The sequence below is a fragment of the Labrus mixtus genome, chromosome 2, assembly GCF_963584025.1.
Source record: "Labrus mixtus chromosome 2, fLabMix1.1, whole genome shotgun sequence".
Classification (NCBI taxonomy): domain Eukaryota; kingdom Metazoa; phylum Chordata; class Actinopteri; order Labriformes; family Labridae; genus Labrus; species Labrus mixtus.
The window spans coordinates 16,451,785-16,477,520 of NC_083613.1; the positions used below are offsets into that span (position 1 = coordinate 16,451,785).

The 25,736-nt window shown below is 41.7% G+C and overlaps 2 protein-coding genes across 2 annotated transcripts; one reads left to right on the forward strand and one right to left on the reverse strand.

Moving 5' to 3' along the window:
- The first annotated feature begins 1,272 nt into the window (after positions 1-1,272).
- Positions 1,273-20,866, forward strand: wu:fc21g02. The gene is made up of 14 exons (XM_061053054.1): positions 1,273-1,412; positions 5,041-5,086; positions 5,407-5,554; positions 5,629-5,686; positions 6,750-6,831; positions 8,098-8,210; positions 8,423-8,591; positions 14,434-14,564; positions 15,241-15,327; positions 15,449-15,478; positions 15,592-15,660; positions 15,792-15,899; positions 16,215-16,322; positions 18,340-20,866. The coding sequence occupies exons 2-14, from the start codon at positions 5,041-5,043 to the stop codon at positions 18,460-18,462; spliced, it is 1,272 nt and encodes a 423-aa protein (XP_060909037.1). The 5' UTR covers positions 1,273-1,412; the 3' UTR covers positions 18,463-20,866.
- A 319-nt stretch (positions 20,867-21,185) lies between these two features.
- On the reverse strand, positions 21,186-25,371 carry tmem109 (transmembrane protein 109). Its single transcript, XM_061053179.1, has 3 exons — positions 25,018-25,371; positions 22,798-22,900; positions 21,186-22,659 (listed from the first exon to the last, which is right to left on the reverse strand). Exons 1-3 carry the CDS (start codon positions 25,228-25,230, stop codon positions 22,286-22,288), a joined length of 690 nt encoding a protein of 229 aa, XP_060909162.1. The 5' UTR covers positions 25,231-25,371; the 3' UTR covers positions 21,186-22,285.
- Positions 25,372-25,736: the final 365 nt, after the last annotated feature.

The window sequence follows — 25,736 nt, forward strand, 5'->3', positions numbered from 1 at the left end:
ATTATAATCAGTAATGTTACAACAGCAGTATTTCTCTGCAACAATTTATGATTGTTCATATATTCATATATCTACTACCTCTAATCTATAGTTATATTTCTACACCCTCTAATGTATAGTTATAATACCATCTGATCTATAGTTATATATCTACACTCTCTAATCTATAATCTACTCCCTCTAATCTATAGTTATATATCTACACCCTCTAATCTATAGTTATATATCTACTACCTCTAATCTATAGTTATATATCTACTACCTCTAATCTATAGTTATATATCTACACCCTCTAATCTATAGTTATATATCTACTACCTCTAATCTATAGTTATATATCTATTCGCTCTAATCTATAGTTATATTTCTACACCCTCCAATCTATATATCTATTCGCTCTAATCTATAGTCATATCGCTACACCCTCTAATCTATAGTCATATCTCTACACCCTCTAATCTATATATCTATTCGCTGTAATCTATAGTCATATCTCTACACCCTCTAATCTATAGTCATATCTCTACACCCTCTAATCTATATATCTATTCGCTGTAATCTATAGTCATATCTCTACACCCTCTAATCTATAGTCATATCTCTACACCCTCTAATCTATAGTCATATCTCTACACCCTCTAATCTATATATCTATTCGCTGTAATCTATAGTCATATCTCTACACCCTCTAATCTATAGTCATATCTCTACACCCTCTAATCTATATATCTATTCGCTGTAATCTATAGTCATATCTCTACACCCTCTAATCTATAGTTATATATCTACAACCTCTCACCTGGTGTTATAGTTTTTGTTAAAAATAGATTCAGAGGAAAAACAATTCATCATGGTTAATAATATTCAGCTTTGTTTAAAGTTAAAATAATGAAAAATGTTGGTAAAATCTCTTCATTCTCAAAATATTCACACTTCCATCAATCCATCCTAATTTGTATAGCGCCAATTCACAACACGTTATCTCAAGACACTTTACAAAAAGCTGGTAAAATATATTTATCTTTGTTATATTATTATATTATGGGACATTTCCCTCATAGGCTACTATTAAGACTTCATTGTCATATTTCCACTATAATAATACAATAATAATAACATTGTAATAATGCGGCTTAATACTCGTTATCTTCGTAGTTTTTCTTAAACGCTGCTCCATCACTCCCTGCTACTTAAGATCTTTTCATTCATTGAGAAAAAGTCCGATATGACGTTCATGGAGAGTTTTCATATTTCCGATGCCACATAATGCATCACTTGTTGGCCGTACCCCCACCATCATCTCCAGCACATAGCTCCTGCACCGTGTGTTAGTGTGTGTGATGCAGCAATGACACACTGACCAGACTGTGTGTGCTGAGCTTTGAACAGACCGAATAAAACTGCATGAGACGGTAAGAGAGAAACATGTTTTTTTGCACAGTGGGGAGTGTCTGTTTTTATGTTTACAGTGTGTGTGTGTGTGTGTGTGTGTGTGTGTGTGTGTGTGTGTGTGTGTGTGTGTGTGTGTGTGTGTGTGTGTGTGAGAGAGAGAAGTTTTTGTTCCGCTGTAATTATTAGCTCTGTGTATTCTCAGTCTGGGGGGCTTTTTAAAGAGCAGCTCTGTGAGGCGTTCATGTCTCTGCTGATAAACTGTTAGAAGCGTGGGAAACGGAGAAGATGTGATGATTAAACAGACGGATGACCGATCAGTCGGTTTAATGATCGGTACTCAGCGGTAATGCACACAGACAAAAAGCATCATCGATTCTTTTTTATCACGCTCCTGTGTGTGTGTGTGTGTGTGTGTGTGTGTGTGTGTGTGTGTGTGTGTGTGTGTACGTCTGTGTTATCTCTGAGTGTGTTGTAATGTAGCCTATCTGTATTAAACACACACACACGGGGGCTCTAAACTTCATAGTCGGGGTCAAATTAGGATAAATACAATACCGATGTTTCTGTAATTTCTCGGTTTGAGACATTCTTATGCATCAAATACACACACTGTCTGTGGTTGTAGCCCCGCCCCGCCCCTCTGCGCTGTGCCCGTGAACATATCCCACTCCCTAATTTTTACATAATTTTATCCAAAAGGTTTTTTTTTTTTTTTTTTTTTCAAACCCATGAAAAACAAAAACAGGCGTTCAGGATTTCGCCCTCTTTTGTCTTCTTCGTGCCTTTTTTTTAGGGTAGCGTTCTTAGGGAGTGGCATCCCCCCCCCCCCCCCATCCCTTTCTTTTTAGGGCGGGGACCAGCGAGGCTTTCAGGAACTGTCGGAAATATGACCACCACAGAAAGACCCTCCCTCTTTCGAGGCTGAGGGAGAAATCTTCCGCCAGGCTCGCGGCTCAGTCCCAGATTGAAATCAGAACCTGATTTATTAACACAGTTACACACACGGAAGTTTACACCAATTCAAATACAGAAATAAAACAAGACAAGAATCGAGGAAACGGCAGAACAGATGAAAGTTTGATTATACAATTATATATTTTAGGTGTGATGGAAGAGTCTTTCAGTTTGAGCACAAATGTGAAGATGTGAACCAGAGAGTGATTTGCAGATGAACCACGGCGTCGGTGCATCACTAATGTTTGATTTTTACTACATTCATACCAAAGTTAAACATCTTGGTATTGTTACAACCCTTATAGTGTGAATACAATAATAAGTGCTGGGTGTGTGATGGAGTCTCAGATGTTGATTTATTCCCTCAGTAGACATTTTCCTACTGAGTTTAATGTTCCAATTCTTCAATACAGCATGCTGTTCATTGGGTTGGTTATTTTCTCCAGAGGCACTTTTTAAGATGTTGGTTGAAATTGTCTTTAGGTCCGGACAGAAATTAAAAACTCATGCGCTCTGAAAAAGGAACAAAGAAAATCTGTCATCTGTAGAAGTTGAGCCTGTAAAAACTTTGACCAATGTCTGCCACGAGGTACCAATCTGATGAACCAATCACACGCCTCCCTGTCTCCCTGCTCCTTCTCTACCCCTTGCTTAGCCCACACTCAAAGCACGTCATCAATGACTGAGTTTATACTTTGTGTTGGCCCTTGTGAGTAGTTAAATAGTTGTGTTTGTTTTTTTTACATGAATTATGATAAAGTTTAGTGTTTACTTACCACGAAACGTAGTTCCTACACAATGTAAGCGATGAGCTGAGGTGCTCGTTCATGTAAGTGAGGGCTGTTTCTTTTGAGGGAGCACAGAGGAGGGTGTGTGGGGGGGTTAGTTTTCAAAAATGACCAACCCTGACTTTAAGTAAATAATGGTCCCATTTAGAGTGAAAGAGACCAGAAAGAGGGGAGGAGTTAGGGCGAGGCTACCTGTAACTGCAGGCTATCTGTCAGTGAATAATAGTAGTGATAATAATAGATTATTATGTGTTAAACAGATGATGAACGTCATAACGTTTCCTGCTTTACAGAGTGACATTCAGAGCTTCATGCAGGAGAGGAGAAAATAAGTTTTCACAATATTCTGTATCTTAATGAACTCCCCCTGGTGACACTGATGTCAAAGTTTTGAACATAGACTGTGTGAAGTAGGCGTGGCCAAAAATGTGCTAAAACTACAGATACCCTGAAGTCCCAAAAAGTCAAAAACAAGTTATTATCTTGTGGGCGCAAAGATATATATTTTCAAGTTCTTAGTACTTCCGGGGCTTCGTATGAAACTAAAGAATGTTTTGTATTTTATTTATGAAATCAAAGCTGTGATGAATGTTTCTTTGAGACGTTTTATTAACCTGAGGTTCCTTCTCTATACATGCATGAGGATAAATATTTGATTTATAAATATTATATAAATAGTTCTTTATCTTCAGAGAAGCACTGAGAGGGTTTATTAGAGCAGCTTCTATATTTGTCCTCAGCAGCTCTCAGAATAGACAGACAGCTGCAGCCTGACACTGATCCTGTTTCTGCAGCACGTTTACAAAACAAACTCACCAAAAGGGCCAGACAATCAACGACATTCAGGCTCTGATACTTTCAGGTCCTTGCCTTTCACATGAAGTTCAGCCCTCTTATTACCTAACTCCTAAGAGTTTTATTCCTCAGTGGGACGATCAGAAATAAAAACAGAGCTCATCATTTATATTAATCATGATTCTGCAGCTTTGCTACATCAATACTTTTTCCGTTTAACACCCAACGTGTTGTCATTTATGTGTTCAAACTCAATCCTTTGATATTTTAAGTTTTGATTCTTATCCAAAGTTTACTACAGAGCACGTTTTCTTTTTGGACGTTATTTTAAAGTACATGTCATCATGATTCAGAAACACTTCTGGAAGACGTTGTCTGTGAACACAGTTCATCACATTGACTAATGAAGCTGAAACTCGACAGGCAAAGAGGAAATGTATCCAGAAACGCTGCCGTCTTCGTTTCGCTTCCTGAGGTCGTTTAAGATGGACTGGAGGTGAAGTGTAAAACTGTCCTGAGGTCTGATGAGTCTAAATTTGACTTTCTGTTTGGAAATAATGGACGCTGCGACCTCCGGGCTAAAGAGCAGAGGAACCATCCTGCTTATTATCAGAGCTCAGTCTAAAGCAAGCATCTGTTAGGGTGTTGGGGTGCATTAGTGCACAAGGCAGGGGTAACCCGACATCGGTGAAGGCTCCATTTATACACATAAACAGGTATAGGAGAAAGAAATGCTGAGAAATAGACGTCTTCTTTTTCAGGGAAGACCTTCTTTATTTCAGTAAGACAATTACAAACCACATTCTGCCGGTGCAACAACAGCATGTCTCCGTGGTTAAAAGGTCTGGCTGATAAACTGGCCTTCCTGCAGTCCTGTTCTGTCACCCTTTAAAACTATACGTGTAGAATTATGTTGCAATAAACAAGAGAAAGGAGACGCTGAACAACTGAGGTCCTATAAGGAGAATGGTAAAACATGCAGCATTGAGAATGACACAAACCGGTCTCCTCAGTTCACAAACGCTCACACAGTTGTTTATCCTTTAATGTCAGCGAGCGTGAGGACACAGTGATGCTATGATCAAATCTGTCCTTCTCTCTGTGTGTTCAGATGATGTGGCGGTGTGTGCTCCTGCTCTGTGCGGCTCTCTCTGTAGGTGAGTAAAATCATCGCTCTATCACCTATCCTGACAGTCAGGAGACAAATCAACAAAAAGAAATATTACATCATTTAAATACGTCTGCTTGAGATGAAAGGTGTCAGGTCACGCTCACTGATAAACACACACTGATGACAGTAATGTTTTTTTTATTTGTGGTCCAATCAGGAAACAGCCTTGAAATTAACTTTAATAAACATGATGGATACTCATGGTCACGTCTTTTAACACTATAAACTATCTTTCCACACCTGAGTGTAAAGAGTGTTTATTGTTTATCAAACTGTTCATCAGCTGTTGTTGTCGTGTTGTCTCAGAGTCGTACACCGTCCACGAACTACACGACAGCTTGATTCACGGTCGACAGCTGAAGATCTACCTGCCAAAGAGCGTCGATAAGCTTGAGTTCACGCCCGCTGATGAGCCCAGTAAGACCTTCCTGTACTGGGAGAGGGGCCACACCAGGTGAGATACACTGGGAGGAGGGGCTCATGGTGAGGTTTTGTTACCATGCTTACAGAATCTGTTGTCCTCTACAGGGTCTCCAGAGGCCGAGTGTCAGGGACAGGAACTGACCGCCGCTGGTACCTCGAGAAGGTAAGGCTCAGTGTTTGGTTGTGATTGGGGAAAATGTCATAATACTGAGAGGGGAATCGTCCTGCTCCGTGCAGTTGGCTCTTATTTTGCGTCTGAACGTGAAGAGAAGCTACCAGCACCTCCCTCTGCCTGGAGCTGCACTCTCATGCTGACAGAGCTCCATTCTGTCCACATAAAGATGACGAGCTAGGAGGGGAGGGGAAACTTTTTACACTTTGTTTTGAGGCCAGACTCTCAAAATGTGATATGAATTTCTCCGTTTATACAACGCATCCTCCCTGAATGGGGCAAAAAAGGACAACTCAGTAACAGCGAGCCAAGATGGCGGAGGCTGACGGTGGAGGTGCAGCAGCACTAAGTGAATCTCGGATTAACCAGAGATGTACACGGCTACTGATGGTAAACTTATAGCGGAAGATGAACTCTTAAACTTCCTCGCCGTTAAACTTAAGACTCTAAGCCAGGATGATTTTGTTTTACTGGCTGTGAACCACTTTGGATCTGAATAGATTGAGAGTTCCTAAAAAGTGCTGTTTGAACTCTGCCCAAGGTCTGAACTGAATGCATTCATCTTTAAATTGCGTTTATCACATGCTATTTTGTCCCTTTAGGCCACCGTAAGCCTCAGCAGTGTTGTTCTTTTCCATCACTGTGACTACAGGGAGACACTGCTGTGCCTTTGAATCATTTCCGTTTAGAAAACTCTCAGAATTGTTTTCCTAATCACCAGAAAGTTTGAGCGTGATGTCTTTTATAAATACTGCGGCGCAGTTACCACCAACTCCCAGCAGACAGTCAGTTTTTTCCACTCTTACTGTGAGTGATTGTTAACGCCAGTGTTTGTGTATTAGACAGTTTTGACAATGAAGCTGATTTTGTTAGAAAGATCATTTTTTCCCCCCCCATTTCCCCAAATGACTGCATAATGTCTCATTAAACCCTGTGTGTGTGTTTTATGGATTAGATGGGGTCTCTTCGATTCATTTGTAAAGTTTAGTGTGCACAAAAGCGGCACAATCCTTTTCAGCATCCCGCCCTGCGTATGTGTGTGTGTGTCTATCAGGTGACCTATGAGGACCAGGGGACGTACACACAGAGAGACTACTGGAACAAGGAGATCTCCACTGTTAAAGTGGCCGTCACGCGTGAGTGAGCTTAGCACCTTTTTTTAAGCTGTGATGCTAACAGTTTTTCCCCCCTCTAAACTGTTCTTAACTCTCAAAGTTTCAGTTTGAACTAAACAGATGTGTAAGTGTGATGATAACATGTTCATGAGAGAGCTGCTTTATAAACACAGTCAGCTGTTTTCATATACAATGAGTCAGAGCTGACATAAATATAAAACACACTTAATGTGATTTATAACATGTTGCATAACAAATTAACATTCATATAACATCTATATAACACATAACGTGAAATGACCTTCATAAAACATCTATATCATATCATATATCATAACATTTACTTTGGTGTATACGACATATGATAACATGAGTATAAAAAAAATCAGGGGCGCAGATGGCCTTGCAGTTAGGTTGTGCCCCATGTGGCTAAAGGCTAGTCGTCCCATGTTCAAGTCTGACCTGTGGATCCTTTAGATTACCTACTCTCTCTCTCTCTCTCTCTCTCTCTCTCTACTGATTTCTATCCACTGTCCTATCTAATAATGTCAAAAATAATCCTTCTAATACAAGAAGTTAGATTGACAACCACTTTTAAATATAGGCTGTAGGTTCACTACATTTGAAAATTACAGATCATGCAAAACGTGCTGAACAGCAACAAAATATGTTGTGAAAGAGGAAGTAACAAAACCAAAAAAAAAAGAAAAAATACAGAGGTGTGCATTTAAAAATAATCAGAGTCCAGAGGGTTGGCCAGGGGTGGCATGAGCCCCCCTTGAAATCGTATTGGCCATCACAGGTGCCACCCCAAAATCCAAATCTATGATTGGCTTTTTTTTTACCGAATCAAAGGCGGGCTTTAAGTACAAATCAACTATTCTGGCTGTTCAACAGGTTAATGGGAGTACTGTCAGTTGTAAATAAACACTTTCCTTTAACGTTTCCAAAGAAAAACGGTCTCACTTACAATGGCCTTACTTGCCAATGAATGTATTTTTGCAACTTAGACGGCTCAAGAGTTTGCATGCAAAAAGTACTCTAAATTGTTACATTGCACATCTTTGGAAAGGGTTAAAAAATTTAATCCATTTGCGTGTGTGTGTCCACAAACTTCAGGCCACCCCTGCATAAAACACTTGAAGGGTCTATATAACATAACATTTGAAACATGTTAACAACATGCGTATAATATAACATTACATATGATTATAACACGTGTATGACATAACACTATACTCCATGTATGTAACATGTTATAACATAATATGACATGTTGTCTTGTAGCGCGACGCAACTACCTGAAGTGTGTGGCAGGAGAGAGTCTGTACATCCCTCTGGAGGGACTCGACCTCGCAGACAGCTTCCTGAAGTTCAGTGGGGCCGTCAATGTCACTCTGGTGAGATTACAGGGGGGAGAGTTCAAATGAGGGAGGGGTCAATGGAGCAGTGAATGAATGATTGATTGGTTGATGTAGAGTTGATTTATGGATGGATAACTGATTGATGGATGGGTGAGTGATAGAGACAAGGTGGGGATGCGTCATTTGTTATAGTCCATCCGTGGCTCAGATGTACAGGTGTGATCCTCTGACATGATGTGTCTCCTCAGGTGAGGGAGGGGGCTCGGGTCTCTCAGGACCTGCCAGACTACTGGGACCGTGTTCAGACTCACTCAATGAAAATCGAGATTCTGAACGTGAACGTCAGCGATGAAGGTCACTATTATCTGAGGGACCGCAGAGACCGGCTGGTGTCTGTCACCAGGATGGACCTGACAGGTGAGACACTTGTTTAATCTTCACAGGTGAGACACTCGTTTAGTCTTCACAGGTGAGACACTCGTTTAGTCTTCACAGGTGAGACACTCCTTTAGTCTTCACAGGTGAGACACTCGTTTAGTCTTCACAGGTGAGACACTCGTTTAGTCTTCACAGGTGAGACACTCCTTTAGTCTTCACAGGTGAGACACTCGTTTAGTCTTCACAGGTGAGACACTCCTTTAGTCTTCACAGGTGAGACACTCCTTTAGTCTTCACAGGTGAGACACTCCTTTAGTCTTCACAGGTGAGACACTCGTTTAGTCTTCACAGGTGAGACACTCCTTTAGTCTTCACAGGTGAGACACTCGTTTAGTCTTCACAGGTGAGACACTCGTTTAATCTTCACAGGTGAGACACTCCTTTAGTCTTCACAGGTGAGACACTCGTTTAGTCTTCACAGGTGAGACACTCGTTTAATCTTCACAGGTGAGACACTCCTTTAGTCTTCACAGGTGAGACACTCGTTTAGTCTTCACAGGTGAGAAACTCGTTTAATCTTCACAGGTGAGACACTCCTTTAGTCTTCACAGGTGAGACACTCCTTTAGTCTTCACAGGTGAGACACTCGTTTAGTCTTCACAGGTGAGACACTCGTTTAGTCTTCACAGGTGAGACACTCCTTTAGTCTTCACAGGTGTTACGTTGTATGTTGTTTTGTCCCCCTCTGCTGGTTGTAATGTGTAACTGTTTGTAACCTGTCGACTAAATGCTTTTGTCTTCCCCGAGGGTGTGTATGGTTGGGGGTGATTGAGGACGGTGCAAATAAGAAGGCAGGAACTGCCCGGCTCTCATGTCTCTCTCTCTTTGGCTCCTGAGAGTCACGACAGAATGTTTATCCAGTATCAATGTTGTCTGAGTAACCTGGAAGAGTGTTTATCCCTTTATCGCGGCTTTTGTTCATTGTTTTAAGGGATCCTGGTTGTGGTGGTAGAGGGTGAGTGCCCGGTCCGACGGCCCTGTGTGGGCTGGCTTGGGTGGCTGACCTTTCTTTTTGGTTTTGTTTTGTACCCCGGGTTTTCAGCTCATAGTTTTATTGTATTGTAAAAATAAACCTTTTCTTTTAAATGATTTAATTTCTGATTGATTTATGTTTGACTCCCGGTAAAAACGAGTCATTAATTTAGGGGTCGTAACATAATTGGGGGCTCGTCCTTATTGCAAACTGTTGTTTTCAAGGTAGTTCATAGTGACATTTTTGATTTGTGGCCTAGTTGGCATTTGGGTTATCTAAAAAGTTTGTTAATTTCTTTGAAGTCAAGTTAGACTACGTGCCTTTTGAATTTTGGTGACTTTGTTGGCACAGTTTTTGGATGTTTTTGGTAGAGCTTGTGGCTGTTTGCGGTAATTTTGTATTCAGGGTTTTGTAGTTGCCTTCTGGCTGTAAGATTGAAACTCGTGGACTAGGTGTGTGTGACGTTTTTCTGTCCTCAGAATGGAGTTTAGACTTTCAGACTTTGTTGAATCTCCTACCTCGGAAGTACTGGATCACTGTACGAAGGACAATTTATTGTTAATTGCCGAACACTATAATGTAACTGTCTCAAAGCAAAAGTAAAAAAGCATATTGTTAAAGAGGAGTTGTGTGTTGCTTTAATTGAGAAGGGTATTTTGATGCCATTGCGGAGCGCTCCGACAACTCCCGAGCAATTGAGACAAGGTTCGATTGACACAGTGAGGTAGAATTACAGCACATTGCTTTAAAAGAGAAAGAGTTAAAGTATGCGAGCGAGTTGGAGTCTAAAAAACTTGAGATTCGCATGCGCGAGTTAGAGCTTGGTGCTGTGTCTCATGTCCATTCCAGGTCCGCAGATTTCGATGTAATTAGAAACATCCGTTTGGTTCCTCAGTTTAATGATAAAGATGTAGACAGATACTTTGTCATTTTTGAGCGAGTGGCTACGATGCTAAAGTGGCTGAGTAATGTGTGGTATGTGTTATTGCAATGTGTTTTGGTTGGTAAGGCGCAGAAGGTTTGCTCGTCGTTGTCAGCGGAGGACAGCTAGAGTGCTCAGGGCTTCTGAGCTAGTGCCAGAAGCATACCGCCAGAAATTTCGTGGGTTAAGGAAACCAAATTATCAGACATGTATTGAATTTGCTCGTGACAAAGAGACGTTATTTGAATCGCTGGTTTTCTTCGAATGAAGTGAAGGATTTTGAACAGCTTAAGCAGATGGTACTTTTGGAGGATTTTAAAAACTGTCTCCCAGAGAAGGTAGCAATACATTTAAATGAGAACAAGGTATCAGATGTGTCTAAGGCTGCTGTCATGGTGGATGAATACGTCCTGACGCACAAACTCGTGTTTGTTAAACGGTTTGTCAACAGTAGACACTCCGATAACTTTAGTAGTCCTATGAAGGACGTTGGATAAAGTTTGACTGAAGTTTCTGATGTTGCTAAACGTTCTCTTCATTCAGAGCTTGGAAATAACAAGGATGATTCAAAAGGAAAAGAATCTGTGATGTGTTTCTGTTGTTAGAAAATGGGGCATATTGTGGCAAGTTGTCCTGTGTTGAAAAAGCGAAATGCAAAGCCTGTGGCTTTAGTTAACAGCTTGGTTGAGAAACTGCATACATTTGTGAGAGATGAGGACATGTGTAGTGATCTGGAGGACTTCGGTCCCTTTATTATGGATGGTGTTGTTTCGTTACCTGGTAAGAATCTGAAGGCCCCTGTGAAAATGCTTCGTGACACCGCTGCCTCGCAGTCTTTTATTCTGGAGGGAGTTTTACCATTCAGTAGTGAGTCTGCTGTGGGCTCAGATGTCCCTGTCGTCGACTTTGGCATGGAGGGCATAGGTGTGCCTTTGCATAAAATCATGGTGGAATCTGATCTGGTATCAGGTGAAGTGTCCGTTGGAGTTCGTCCTGGCTTCCCGATTAAGGGGGTGGCCTTTTTGAGGGGAAATGACTTGGCTAAAGGAAAGGTGTTAGTGACACCTGAGGTAACAGCAGAGGAAGGATGTCGCTTTATCTCATTTGTTTGGAGCTGCTGTAGCTGAGGAGAAATGTGAGTCATTGTCCGCTGGCTGTTTTTTGAGAGACAGGTTGCAGTTGTGGAAGACTGGAGTGTTGTGACCCAGATTGTTGTTCCTGGTCCATATCGGAATGAAATCTTGGGTATAAAGTAGACATATGATCGCATATTGTGCCATTTTTTTTTTTTGGCCTGGGTTAAAGAGGGACGTCACACGTCATTGTAAATCATGTCACACATGTCAGGTAGCTGGGAAACCCAATCAGATTATTCCACCTGCTCCGCTGTATCCAATTCCAGTGTTGTGTGAGCCATTTGAACGCGTCTTGGTTGACTGTGTGGGTCCCCTTCCTCGTACGAAGGCTGGAAATAAGTTCTTGTTGACAGTGATGTGCACATCGACTCGCTTTCCTGAAGTGTTTCCTCCCACCCATCACCACTCCCTATGTTGTAAAGGCTCTGACTAAATTCTTTTCATTGTTCGGCCTGCCTGAAGTGGTGCAATCGGACCAAGGCTCGAACTTTATGTCGTGTGTGTTTTCCCAGGTGATGAAGCAGTTGAAAATAAAACACTGTCATTCAAGTGCATTTCATCTGGAGAGTCGGGGGGGGGCGCTGGAACGTTTTCACCAGACGTTGAAGACAATGTTGCGAACATATTGCCTTGAGTTTGAGAAGGACTGGGATGAGGGGGTTCACATGCAGCTGTTTGCCATAAGAGAGGTGGTGCAGGAGTCTTTGGGATTCAGTCCATCGGAGCTGGTATTTGCTCACTCTGTGCGTGGCCCTTTGATGCTCTTGAAGGAGACGTGGTTGTCAGAAGGTACAGAGCAGAATCTTCTGGACTATGTGAGTATGTTCAGATTTAAGCGACGTCGTGCTTGTGAAATTGCTAAGAGAAACCTTGCTTCAGCACAGGCGAGGTTGAAGGTCTGGTATGACAAGCATGCGAGAAGCAGAAAGTTTTCTCCTGGTGATAAAGTGTTGTTGTTGTTGTTGTTGCCGATTTCTGGTTCTAGCTTGCAGGCACGCTTTAGTGGGCCTTATTTAGTACAGGAAAAGGTTGGTGATAGAGATTACCTTGTAGCTACTCCGGATCGTAGACGCAGAAGTCGTTTATGCCATGTCAGTATGCTGAAGCCATATTTTGACAGAGGTCAGGCACAGCGAGAGGTGGAGTTTAAGGCTGTAGCGGGTAATGAGCCTGTTTCATCTGTTGCGCTGTCCAGTGCTGAAATCACTTCACCGTGTATGACTGAGGGAGCAGGTATGGCGCTGTCCGGTGGTGAACTCACCGCTCCGTGTGTAAAGTCTTGTGACAGGACTGGTGTCGCACGTTTGTCCAGATGCTGAAGTGAATGAAGGGGGTATGCATGTGGCGTTGACGAGGGGTAAGTTGGCGAATTCGCAGATCTTGCAGGATCTTCCTTCTTGTTTGTCTCACCTGTCTGTGTCCCAGTGTTCAGAAGTGGATAAACTGGTTTAGTCTTCACAGGTGAGACACTGGTTTAGTCTTCACTGGTTTAGTCTTCACAGGTGAGACACTGGTTTAGTCTTCACAGTGAGACACTGGTTTAGTCTTCACAGTGAGACACTGGTTTAGTCTTCACTGGTTTAGTCTTCACAGTGAGACACTGGTTTAGTCTTCACTGGTTTAGTCTTCACAGTGAGACACTGGTTTAGTCTTCACTGGTTTAGTCTTCACAGTGAGACACTGGTTTAGTCTTCATAGTGAGACACTGGTTTAGTCTTCACAGTGAGACACTGGTTTAGTCTTCACAGTGAGACACTGGTTTAGTCTTCACAGGTGAGACACTGGTTTAGTCTTCACAGTGAGACACTGGTTTAGTCTTCACTGGTTTAGTCTTCACAGTGAGACACTGGTTTAGTCTTCACTGGTTTAGTCTTCACAGTGAGACACTGGTTTTTACTCACAAGTAAAATATGAAGCAGAATAAGTTTTGATGTTTTATGATATTCTGTTTTATTCCAACAACATAGACAGAAGCTCAGATAAGCTGTGTGTGAGTTGATAAGTGATTGCGCCATAACTCAGTTACACGGTATATGTGACTGCATGTTTTTTTTTACTTACTAAAAACTGTTGTTTTTATCAAGGCTGCAGGAAGCCGATGGGCGATGAACAAAATCAAGAGATGAAGGTTTTGATAAGAGTACTTGATATGCTTTAAAACTACTCTCAGCCCTGGTTTTACATAGCTTCTTCTGACATGTTTATGTTCTGTGAGCAGCTGTCAAAGATTGACCGCTCATGCATGAAACAGGCGGCCGAGGCTCAAAAGCTCTTTTGTGTCGTGATGTTCAGAATGTCATCTTGTTACTCCTATCAATAAAATCAAATACATTAAAGAGATCTCTAATGTTGGAAAGGTACATTGGAAACGTCATTACTTAATTTAGCCCTTTAAACTATTCAACACTGATCAGAATGTAACTGTGAGGACTGAAATATAAGTTCTGATCTGTAGTGTCCCCACATGTTCTCAGCTCAGGTTTGTTTTTAGAGATCAACACGCAGAGGATGTTCAAACAACTAGACTGACAGGAAATGTTTAGGGTGTGGTCTAATTCCTAAAACGCTCAGAATGAGAGAGAGCCCCTTTCCCGCATTCCTTTGCCTGAAGAAACACGGTGTTTGTTTAGTTGTTGTGACTCGTTTCATTCTTAACATTAACCATCCCGACCGGCAGACATTTTTTAATTCTGCTCAGGTCGGCTCATGTTTTATCGAGCGCCCTCTCTCATTCAATCATAACCCTTTATTTAAAATCGAATCTTAAACCATGTAATGTGTTCCTTACAGATCGCCATGAGTACTCAGAGGGGAACCCTCTCATGGCTCTGCTGCTGCTGCTCGGGATCCCTGCAGGGATCTGCTGCTGCTGCCGCAAGAAGATCTTCAAGCAGAAACAAAACACAGCAAACACGCTGCAGGTACAAACACACACCCACTACAGACACAATCCACAACATTTACATTTACACCCAGCATCACACTCACACAACATGCACACACCTTCACAGTGTACCTCAATCTCTGAATCTGTTGGCTCTTGTCTGGCGCTGGATGACTCCTTGGTTAACTGAATCCAGCCGTATAAACATGAAACTTTTTTTCAGGGCGCTGCATTGTTCTGTGGGCTGATTAGAAACTTGAAAAGTGAGAGCAGAGTGGGAGTTCAGAGACGATGTCAAAGTGTAGATGTTTGACAGAGGGATAAAGGGAGAGACAAACAGAGCAGCAAAAACCGATTTATAGCTACATTACCAGTAATAATGATAACAGTGTGTGCAGTATTAGCAGTAACCGCTAAGTATGATGACAGACTGATCAGTCTGATACTAACATTAGCAACTATCAATGGAAAGGACTCATGATGTCAATTATAAAGGCTTAAGTTGAGCACTCAAATATTTATAATAATGATAACGGATGTGAGGCTGATATTAATAGTTGTAGCAGGTGGGGGTGACCACACCATCGATCCAGAGGAATAAGATGGTGCCTGACCATTAAAAGCTTTGCAAGTGAGTGAGTGTCTTTCTCTTTTCCCTCCTCTCTCTCTCTCTCTCTCTCTCTCTCTCTCTCTCTCGCCCTCTCTCTCTCCAGGCCGTCCCTGTCCATCCCCCCCCTCCCGTTGGACCTGTCGGCCCTGTTGGTCCTGCTCCTCCCTACAGCTCTGGACCTCCAGGAGGGGTGAGAACAACACCATCAACCTAATCAATCTTCATATTTTAAAATATGTCTTTTTATTCCTGACTCTGTGCCTGTGTGTGTGTTTGTGTGTGTGTGTGTGTGTGTGTGTGTGTGTGAGCAGGTGTACTACCATGGCCCTGACCCCAACATGGTACAAACAAACAGTCGTTACACACACAGAGTTAATCCAATCATTAATCTCTGATTATTAGATCACTTATTGATTAGCCTAAGACGTGTTTATGTGTTTATCTGTGTGTTCAGGGTCCTACAATGTACCCCCCTCCTCAGCCTGTAAGTCCAGGACAGTGGCAAGGCCCCCCTCCCTCCCAGGTGAGCTGCTCTATTTATAAATGAATTATTAAAATGTATTAAATATCATATATATATATATATATACTATATTTTAAATGTGTTCTAATGTTAAGCGCCCCCTCCCCCTTTTCCTGATTGGTCCTCTGCAGGGTTTTAACCCCGCCTACCCCCCTCAGAATCCAGCCTACCCCCCTGCTGGTCCACAGTGGAACGGTCCGCCTCCGGGTATGCACCCCCCAGGCCCTGGTGCTCCGATGGTATGACTCCCCCCCCCCCCCCCCCCCCCCCCCCCCCAAGGTTTTACCTTTGACCTTTAGAGGCTTTAAAATGTGATTTTGAAGATTGTCACTACAGTTATACAAATACTATCCTGTGAAAATGATTGTGCTAGGACGCTCCTTTGGCAAAGGGTGGGTATTAAATATAAAGACATTAAATATAATAAAATATAAAAAGAGAACAAAGATTCTCAGTAAGATTAAATTTAGTAAATGAACAATTCCTGATCAGGAATGCAGATATCGGTTTGTAGGAAATAGTTAATCTTCAAATGTACATGTGTTTGTGTGTAGGGCTATGCTCCAGCTCCAGTCATGTACAGCTCTCCTCCACCAGAGGAGCTGAAGATGAAGAATATGGCCTCCTCACCTGCAGACCCCCTGCTAACCAACGCAGCACAGGTACACACACACACACACGCAAAAATACAACCAATCCCATGCCAAACACAAACTAATAACATTGTTGATCGTGATATCACAGCAGAGAGGGAAAAATTACACACACACACACACACACACGCACACACTCAGGGCTGGATTCTGAAAATGATTGTGCTTACCTGTGTGAGAACAGGTGTGTTTACCTGTGATCTCTGCTCATGTTGAGCATTAAAACTCAACCTTTAGCTGACTGGCGGATTCTGATGAAGGTATGTGTAAACTGATTCTTGATGATCCGTAGTCTGTATTGACCAGAGACTTTAGAAGTAAAGAGCTTTGATAGTGCTCCTCGTTAATCACCTCAGACTTCCCGTTAGCTCAGCTGTTAGAGCAGTGTGTGTGTGCGTGTGTCTGTTTACATTAAAAATATATTAAGATTTATATGTTCAGTAAATTAAATTAAACAGGATCTGAACAAGTAAAGATCGACTAAGCAGAGTGAAAACAACACAAATGAATCATACTCCACTGTTTTTAAATGAAAGTTTTACTGATATAAACACCTAGAGTGGACTGTAAAAAAAATATAATAAATGAAGCAATAAAAGAGAGAATTCAATTTAAACCCTTACAAGAAAAACAGGACGCGGACGGGGCCGCTTGGAGGACTACAGCCTCTGTACATGGAGCGCACGCATTAACCACTATGCTACTGACACCCCAGACATTATGTTTTTTAACTGTGATTAATTAATTTCATGTTCCATAAATCTGTGAAGTGCTGAAGTGTATAAAAAAGGAAACGGAAGTCAGACGGATCAATATAGAAGAATAAATATCACTAAGGACATTTATAGAAAGACGAGCTCAGAAAATAAAAACAAGGCCGAGCTGATTCTATCCAAACTGAACTGAAAATATTCTCCCCTGCTGGGCGAGTAAAGGACCGACGACATGCTCACAATAACTCACACAGAAGAAAGAAACACAACAGACTTGTTTAAAATACTTCAAAATATTAATCAGACATAAACACTTTTTAAATATTTACAGGTGAGAAGTTCCTCCTCAAACATCTTTCATTCAATCTTTAATTGTATAGTACCAATTCATAAGAAATGTTATCTCAGGACACTTCACAAAAGAGCAGGTAAAAGACCTGACTCTTTGTTGTAATATCTACAAAGAGCCATATTATCATGAGCAATAAGCAACTAGAGGAGGAAAAACCAACAGATAAGTCCAAACAAATCTTGAGTTTTGTACTGAATTCTGAAAGTTTCAATATTTGATGTGTCGCCATTGCACTTTTTCAATAAATCTGGGGTTTAATGTTTTAAATTCATCACATTCTGTTTTTTTAAAGGTTTTACACAATGTCCCAACTTCTAATGAAAATGTGTTATTTACAAATAATAAAAAGTATACAAACTGCTGGAGAGTTTATTCTAGAATATTTGCGTCAGATTAAAAAAATATGTATTTAATAGGGCTATCAAACTTTTACCTTTTTTGATCGCTTTATTTCAAAAGTTAATCGCGATTAATCACATTTTAAACCTTCGTCCCCCGTCTGCCCTTTTTCGGCCAAGTTGACTCGGCGTCGGCCGGCGCGGTTGGTGGGAGCAGCTGTCTGTTTCTCCTTTATTTACTCCCTCCGCCTCTTCTTTTCTATGACAATATTCTCGATTAGTAGGCTACCTATAATACGAGTGGTGACCGACAGCGGTGTGGAAATGGTCTCCTCGTGTCATAACAACTGAGTACCGCTGCCTGCTGGCATGGAGAGTTATATATGCAACTTTTCAGCCAAGACAAAGGTGTTGTGAGGCGACGCCACAGTCAGCGTTTGTCGCCACTTGTTCTTTGCCGTCTGCTCGGTGTGTCAGTGCCTTAAAGGGACAAAGTACAACGTGATTAATCGCTATTACAGAAACTGAATGCATTCATTTCAGACATTTATTAGTTGCAATTAACTTACAGCCCTAGTATGTAGAGAAATGTGAACTCAGTATTTCATTTGCCCCATCTTCAGGCTGACTCCGCCCACTCCCCTGAGGCTCCAGTGCCCCCTCCCTCTTCCTCCAGTGCTCTGCCGGCTGACGGGGCCGCCACTTTCCAGATCCACGATGGGAAAAACACCACCAACTTCCTGTAGAGACGCTGCAGACTGTGACATCACAGACTGCGATGTCCCCCCCTGTGGACACTCTGTGATCACGTCAGGATGCACAGTGGTGCAGGAGGAGCACGCCTCAGTGTTAAACCATGCAGGGGGAGGGATGCTTAGGAGGTGTTTGGTTAGCCTTGTTATCCGCGTTAGCATGTGGAATAGAAAATTGATGAGTAGATGTTTAACAGGTCCAGGATCAGTTTAATTATAGTGTAAGACGATTCATTAACATAAATTGTTTTTTAAGTCATTTTTACAGACTGCAGCCGTCAGCTTCTGTGATCTTTGTATGAAACTTTTTGCTTTTTAAAGAAGTATGAGGTGTCAGGTTGAGTTTTTAAAGAAGCATCTGTGTGTCTAACACACTCAGCTGAGTGACAAACTGTTTTGAACCTTTTATAGGGACACTATTTTATCGTTTATTTTTAACGTTTGGTCCAACAGAATTACAATATCAACAAAAGGGAAGGACAACCAAAACTGACGAACAGACATCTTAATGCAGCCGTTTAATTATTATGTAATTATTATCTTTCTGCGTTCTCACATCAGCTCACTAGGAAGTAAAGTCCGAGCTAAAAATTTGGCTGTTTGCGTTCACACATACAGCTCCTCCTGGAAATATCAGGAGATTTTCAGGAGTTTTCTGCATGTGTGAAAGCCCTGTAACATTCACATTCACTCCATCATTCGTTCACACATTCGTCATTCTACACACACCTATACACACACACCTTCAATCCTCCTCACAGCATGTTAATGACGTATATATTGATGTGTGGTCAGGTTTAATCTGTCTATAGTCAGTGAGAGCTCATTAATAACTGAACATCACAGAAAAACTGAAGAGAACGACCTCAGGTTTGCTCGCAGGTCACAGTCAGACAAGACTCAGAAAAAAACAAAAATGGCTGAAATGCAGAACTGGAGGTTACTGTCACTTTACCTGCATGTTCTTATATATACACTCTATTATAATGTACCTTCATTTATAGATACAGTTTATGATCATTTATCCATGTATAAGTATATGCGCTCTGTCAGTCTATATCAGACTTTTTTCTTCTGTAGTCTAAAAATGTAGGGATTCATGCTAACACGTCAGGTGTGTGTTCACCTGTGTGTGTCACATGACATTGCTGTGGAATCATTCCACCCTCAGTCAGATCTAACCTTGAAGTGCTCTTTAAACACACTCCACACAAACAACACAGAACAGTAGCCCTTTAGACACAGATTCTGCAAAAGCTCCAACCTTCTCCGCCCACACTCTGCCCTCATGGCATTCTGACTCTGCCTTCATCCCGCCCTTAGTCTTCTCTCACTGTGCTCTCTCCACCATTGTACGTTTACACTCCATTGCCTAACAAGGTACTAGTTACTGGTGCCGCAGTTAACACAGCTAAAGGTTGTTTAAAAAACCCACGATTGTTGGTCTAACAAATAACGCGTCTTCAGACGTCACACGTTTGTTCAGCCCTGCCGGCTCTGATGTGTTACATTAATCCAGTCTCACACCGTTACACCTCTGTTATGACCTGTGTTACTACCTCTGATGACCATATTCACGCCACCATCACACCTCGGAGGATCAGCCTCGATCAGACTAAAAGGGCTACTGTTACACACTGTTATACACACTTTTACACACTTGACTTTCTGCAGTGATGATCAGAGTTCTGCTGTTACCATGGAAATGTTGTCATGTTAGAGCGACTCTGTTACCATGGTTATGTCACCAGGTTAAAGAGAATCTTTTACTATGGTGATGGAGTCATGTTTTAGAGAGTCTGTTACTAAGGTGATGTAGTCAGGCTTAAAAGATTCTGCTACCATAGTGATGTTATCAGGTTAAAGAAAGTCTGTTACCATGGTGATGTAGTAAGGTTAGCGAGAGTCTGTTACCATGCTGATGTAGTTAGGTTAAAGACAGTAAGTTACCATGCTGATGTAGCCAGTCTCTGATCTCTCCTCAGTGCGCCCCCTGGTGTTACAGCCAAGCTCTGATCATGCCTGTGTGTTAAACAGCAGCTACCTCATGTTTGGATTACAAACCTCCTCATTGGTCACACCTGAGACATATCAGCCAATCAAAGCAAGGCAGGCAGTATTGCCTACTGTAGATTTTTTTTTATTAAAGCTGCTGATCAGTGCCTCAGTCTGTAGAAACATGAACACGTTCAGAGCTTCTGTTTCCGTTACCTGTGTGTTGTGATGTGTACCTGTGTGTTTGTAACAATCATCTTCACGCTGAGCAGGTGAAGGTTATGCTTTGAGCAGAGCTAAATGCTCTGTGTTTCTCAACCTGTGGACTTTATCCGCTTTGGGTTCCTACCGCTCATTTATCTCTTCAAACAGCATCAATAAAGCTTTTTATTTTACACTCTGAGCTGAACCTCCATCATTCTACATTTATTTATCAAAGTATTAAACAGATACATGTCTTTGAATTATGAAGTTGATAATAACCATGTTATCAAAAAGAATCAACCAATAATAAACTTTAAAAAATTAGAATTTTAATAACTCAGACGGAAATATCCAGGAGCAAAGTACTTTAAAAGAAAACTCACTGAAAGTAAAATCAACTTTTGACCCTAAAGCGAGGTAACTGACGACCAGAGCAGCTAGGAATTCTGGGTAAAATTTACTCAGACTCATCAGATAACAAAAACCAAAACTGATTAATCAGAACAAACATGGAATCATACCTGTGACATGATTTATTTTATAGTAACATCATTAAAACCTCAACATTTACATAAAAACCCCCAAAATATAACTTTAATATTTTTGTTTTTCTGATGTGAAAGTTAACAAGACACAGTCAGAGCTCTGCGTTTTTCTGACAATTTAAAAAAAGGGATTTTACTACAAAAAAAACCCAAAACAATTTAAGGATGATGTCTGTGTTGGTTCTCCGTCATCCGGGTCATGGTCAAGGCTAAGAGGCCTTTCGAAGGAGAGGTGAAATGTCTTCAGATCTTGAACCGAGTCCAGTTGTCTTTGGATCAAGCTTCAGATTTAAGGATGAGAGTTAACAAAGACGTGTGTGTCATACACACAACGGTTTTATTTTGATGATTTATATCTGATCGGATTAATATGAGATGGTAAATGGACCTGAGCTTATAAAGCACTTTTATAGTCTGGCAGATGTTGCTATTTGAAGTGAACATCTGAAGTAACTAATCCCATTCATACACATTCATACGTCGCTGACGTAGCAGCGGGAGCTTGAGTGTCTTGCCCAAGGACACAACGGACATGTGACTGCAGGAGCTGGGGATCGAACCCTCGACCTTCCGGTTGAGAGACGAGCGACTCTACCAACTGAGCCACAGTTACAGAAACACTTCAACCATTAAGGACAGAAAATAAAGCAAAGTCAGATCTGAAATCAAGTTTGGATGTAAATAAAAGGACAAAAAACACAATCAAACAGATTTAACAAAATAATGAAATATTATCTTTCCTGGAGGTATTCGTCCAATCAGAGCAGACCAACTGCTGGTTGGACAAGCAAACAAGAAGATAACGTTTCTTTTTTTTGTATTCATTTAGGGGACGGGGTCTGTTCACAGACAGTATCTCGTATGCTAAGCTATGCTAACCACACACAGGTCTACCATCCTGCATCTTCATGTAAACAAGGATGGTCAGAGTGTGGAAGCTCTTATCAAACTAAAGTTTGAAAATCAAACATGCAGTTTAAATTTAATTTAATTATATTAACGAAGTTTAATCAGACTTTGGAAACAAACCTGAGTTCTGTTTAATCAAACATTTTGCTTCTATCCGCCTCAGATTACTCCTCTGTCCTCCTCCACCCCTCCATCTCTCTCAGCCGCCTCTCCAGGATCCTCACCTGCTCCTCCAGGTGAGTAGCCTTATCCTCTGCCCCGGGGCCCCGCCCCCTCCCCACGCCCAATAAGACGCAGACACACACCAGCACGGCCAATCGGACAGCTGTGGTCTCTGAACTCGCGCTGTGGTCGCTGAGGATGAGTCCGAAACAGCTCAGAGCAACGCCCACTTTCAGCAGCCACAGAGTCCGCCTTACAGTGGAAGCGACCAATCGGAGAGCAAGGGACAGCAGCCAGTAGCCAATGAGAGCCAGGAAAACCCAACGAGCCACATAGATCACACCGTCAGGAGTCACAGTGTTGACAGAAAGGTTCACTGTGGATACAGAAGGACGATAAAGAAGGAGGGGTTATGTTCTGTACTTATTGATCAGTTCCTCAAACTACCACTACAAAAACACAGCACTGTCCCTTTAAGAGTTCACACTGTCCTGTGAGGTCGGGTGGTGTTTACCTTCGAGTCCAGCAGCCTGCAGCAGGTGTGACACATACTCAAGGAGAATGTTCAGACCGTCAGCGAAACTTCGTGCTACCACAGCCAGAACCTGAGAGAACGCCTGGAGCAGGGGGTGTGAGGGTTACACATAAAAACAGGTATATTATATTCATTCATATACATTAAAGGGATACTTCAACCATTTGCATTAAGCTTTGTATGATTAGAAACCTGGTAGTATTTTTGAATGGTCGTGCATCCCGCCCTCATTTTCCCCTGAGATGGGAAATCTTTGTATTTCTAAGTCTGAAAAGGAGCTTCCAATTACGCAAAATTAAGATTTTTGCGTCACCGGAAGCTGTTGTGGTTAGCAGGGTGAAACTACAACGCTAGTTCCTCATATTTTCGACCACTGAAGCTACAGACCAATCACAGATCAGTGAGTGGGAACTCACTCCCAGAATCGAAACTTAACGTCCGCCATATTGCTTGGAAGCTATGCTAACAGGCTCTATGGAGAAAGCTGATTATGGCGAAAAAATATAAATATAGCGGCGAGACGGCTGCTGCCGACAGGCCGGTCTTGTGTTTTGGCTGCTGCGCCCGCTGGCCGCCACTGTCTGCCGGGTGCTGGCCGCCGGGGCGGACTGGTGGTGTCGGTGCTTTCACTGTGCCTATGGACACAGACATAGAGTCTGTTTTCTGCCAGGAATTTCCAAGATCAATTGGGGAAGAAATCTCTGAATCAGTTGAGGAAATGGTCTCGTGTTGAAGTAAATATGTCTGTAAATGTTTTTATTACTATATTTCTACTGTTAGATTGAATATTTTGGAGAAACTGTAACGATCGAATTTCCCTCTGGGATTAATAAAGTATTTCTGATTCTGAAATCGAGGACCTTAGTGGGAGTGGCCTGCGGTGCTGTGCATTCTGGGATTTGGTCTTTCATCCTCATGAGCCAAAAAGACACTTTCTGCCTTTTCTCGTTCAAGAAGGCACCAACTTCAAAATGTATTTCACATTTCTACTACATATATGACCCAATGTCAATACAGATTCATGTTGTACAGATGTTTCAACGGGTGAAGTATCCCTTTAATTGATCAAGTCATCTGGTTTTTAACCATCATGTTACAACCATCATGTCCTATTCAAATACTTTGGGTAGTTAAAGACTGAGAGGTATAAAAAGTTTCTGGATGTCTCCAGTAGATGTGCTCATCCTGCAGGCTGTAATGTCTGCAACATGATCATTGATTGATCAATGTGTGTCCACTAAAAGTTGTTGTTCTTGTCCTGGATAGCCTCAGAGTGTCTGACATTGCATTACACAAAAGATTCCCCACTGAGATGGATCTTTTTAGAAAAGAGGAAGATGATTCTTTAATCACAAACAGCTGTTACATCACTCTCTACAAACACATCAGACTACATTGATAAAAACTGTGATTTTACCTCACAGGACACAGGAGTTAATCGTTGACAGACTGGTCTAGTTGTTAGTCGTAGACGTTTTAAATGGTTAGATCAAACATACGATCTCTTCAACACAAAATGACACAATCACACTAATTGCTAATTACTAATTGATTCATGCAGCAGGAGAACAGCAGCTCCTGTCTGTGTTTGTTAATGGAGTCTCTCTGAAGAGAGCCTGTTTCACAGCTGAAACTACTCCGAAACTTTTCATATTAATTAAAGTCATTTTAATTTCCTAAATAATCTGAAATAGAACAAAAGGTTAGAACGGAGAAATTGTTTTATATCTGCTGTGTGATAAAAGACAGAGCTGTTGGATAATTAGAGGGAGATCACATCAGGCTGTTTTACTAATGAATGAAAGCAGGAAGTGACGTCACGGACTGCCTTGTTCACTTACTGTTCATAAAAACATAATCTGCTCACATCGAAGAGCTGTGTGTTGATTATAATATTGTCACTGAAAACCTGGTCTCACATTTAATACACGAACCATGATCTATATTACACACATGTTCTCTGTGTAACTGGTACAAATTAAACTTTTTTAAACATCTTCAACCTTGTGTCTCTCCTTCTGAGGTTAAACTTTATGAAAACATCTTTCCCCTTGTGTCTCTCCTTCTAAGGTTAAACTTTATGAAAACATCTTTCCCCTTGTGTCTCTCCTTCTGAAGTTAAACTTTATGAAAACATCTCTCTCACAACGTGTTTCTCACTGGCATTGAGTTAAACTTTATTCAACACGTGTGTCTCACCTTCTGCACAGACTGGACCGTCTGCTCTCCGACCAGTCTCCCCAGGTAAGACCTTCCCTCCCCGGCCAGCTGCGTAAAGGCGCTCCGGAGCTCCTGGATCATCCCGGACCCTGAGCGGCTCTCGAACTCTTTCTCCCCGGAAACGGAGCCCGTGATGCCGCAGAGGAGCAGACACAGTCCACCTAGAGCTGTCTGAAGGGAGGGGACGGTCATTCTGACGGAGGGTGGATAAGAAAAAATAGGCTGCAGAAAAACACTCCTACAACGGTGGAAAAAGTCTCTGGTAAACAGCGACGGTGAAACAGGAATCAGGATGTGGAAAAACTAAGTAATAACTCTAGACGACAGGAGCGCCCCCACAGGGCTCAGTGTGCAAGGGTTTCATTTACCCCCTCCTTTGTTTTCTTTTTCTCACTGACAGAGACACAGAACACTTCATTATACAGACAGCGGATCATTAATCAATAATCAATCACAGTGTACTGCTGACTCAATTTAGATTTAACGTGGTGCGTTCAGGTGCTTCTGGGATTTCTCCACACAGTTGCTGCAAAGGAAACGAAAAAACTCACATAAACTCTCGGAAGTAGCGATGAGTAATTTAACCAAAAGACAGAACAATTAGACTAACTAAATTACTGCTTCTGTTTGATATGTTTATGATCATTTTGTACAAAAAAAAGTCTTCAAGTTTTCCTCTTATTTGTGAGAAACTACCA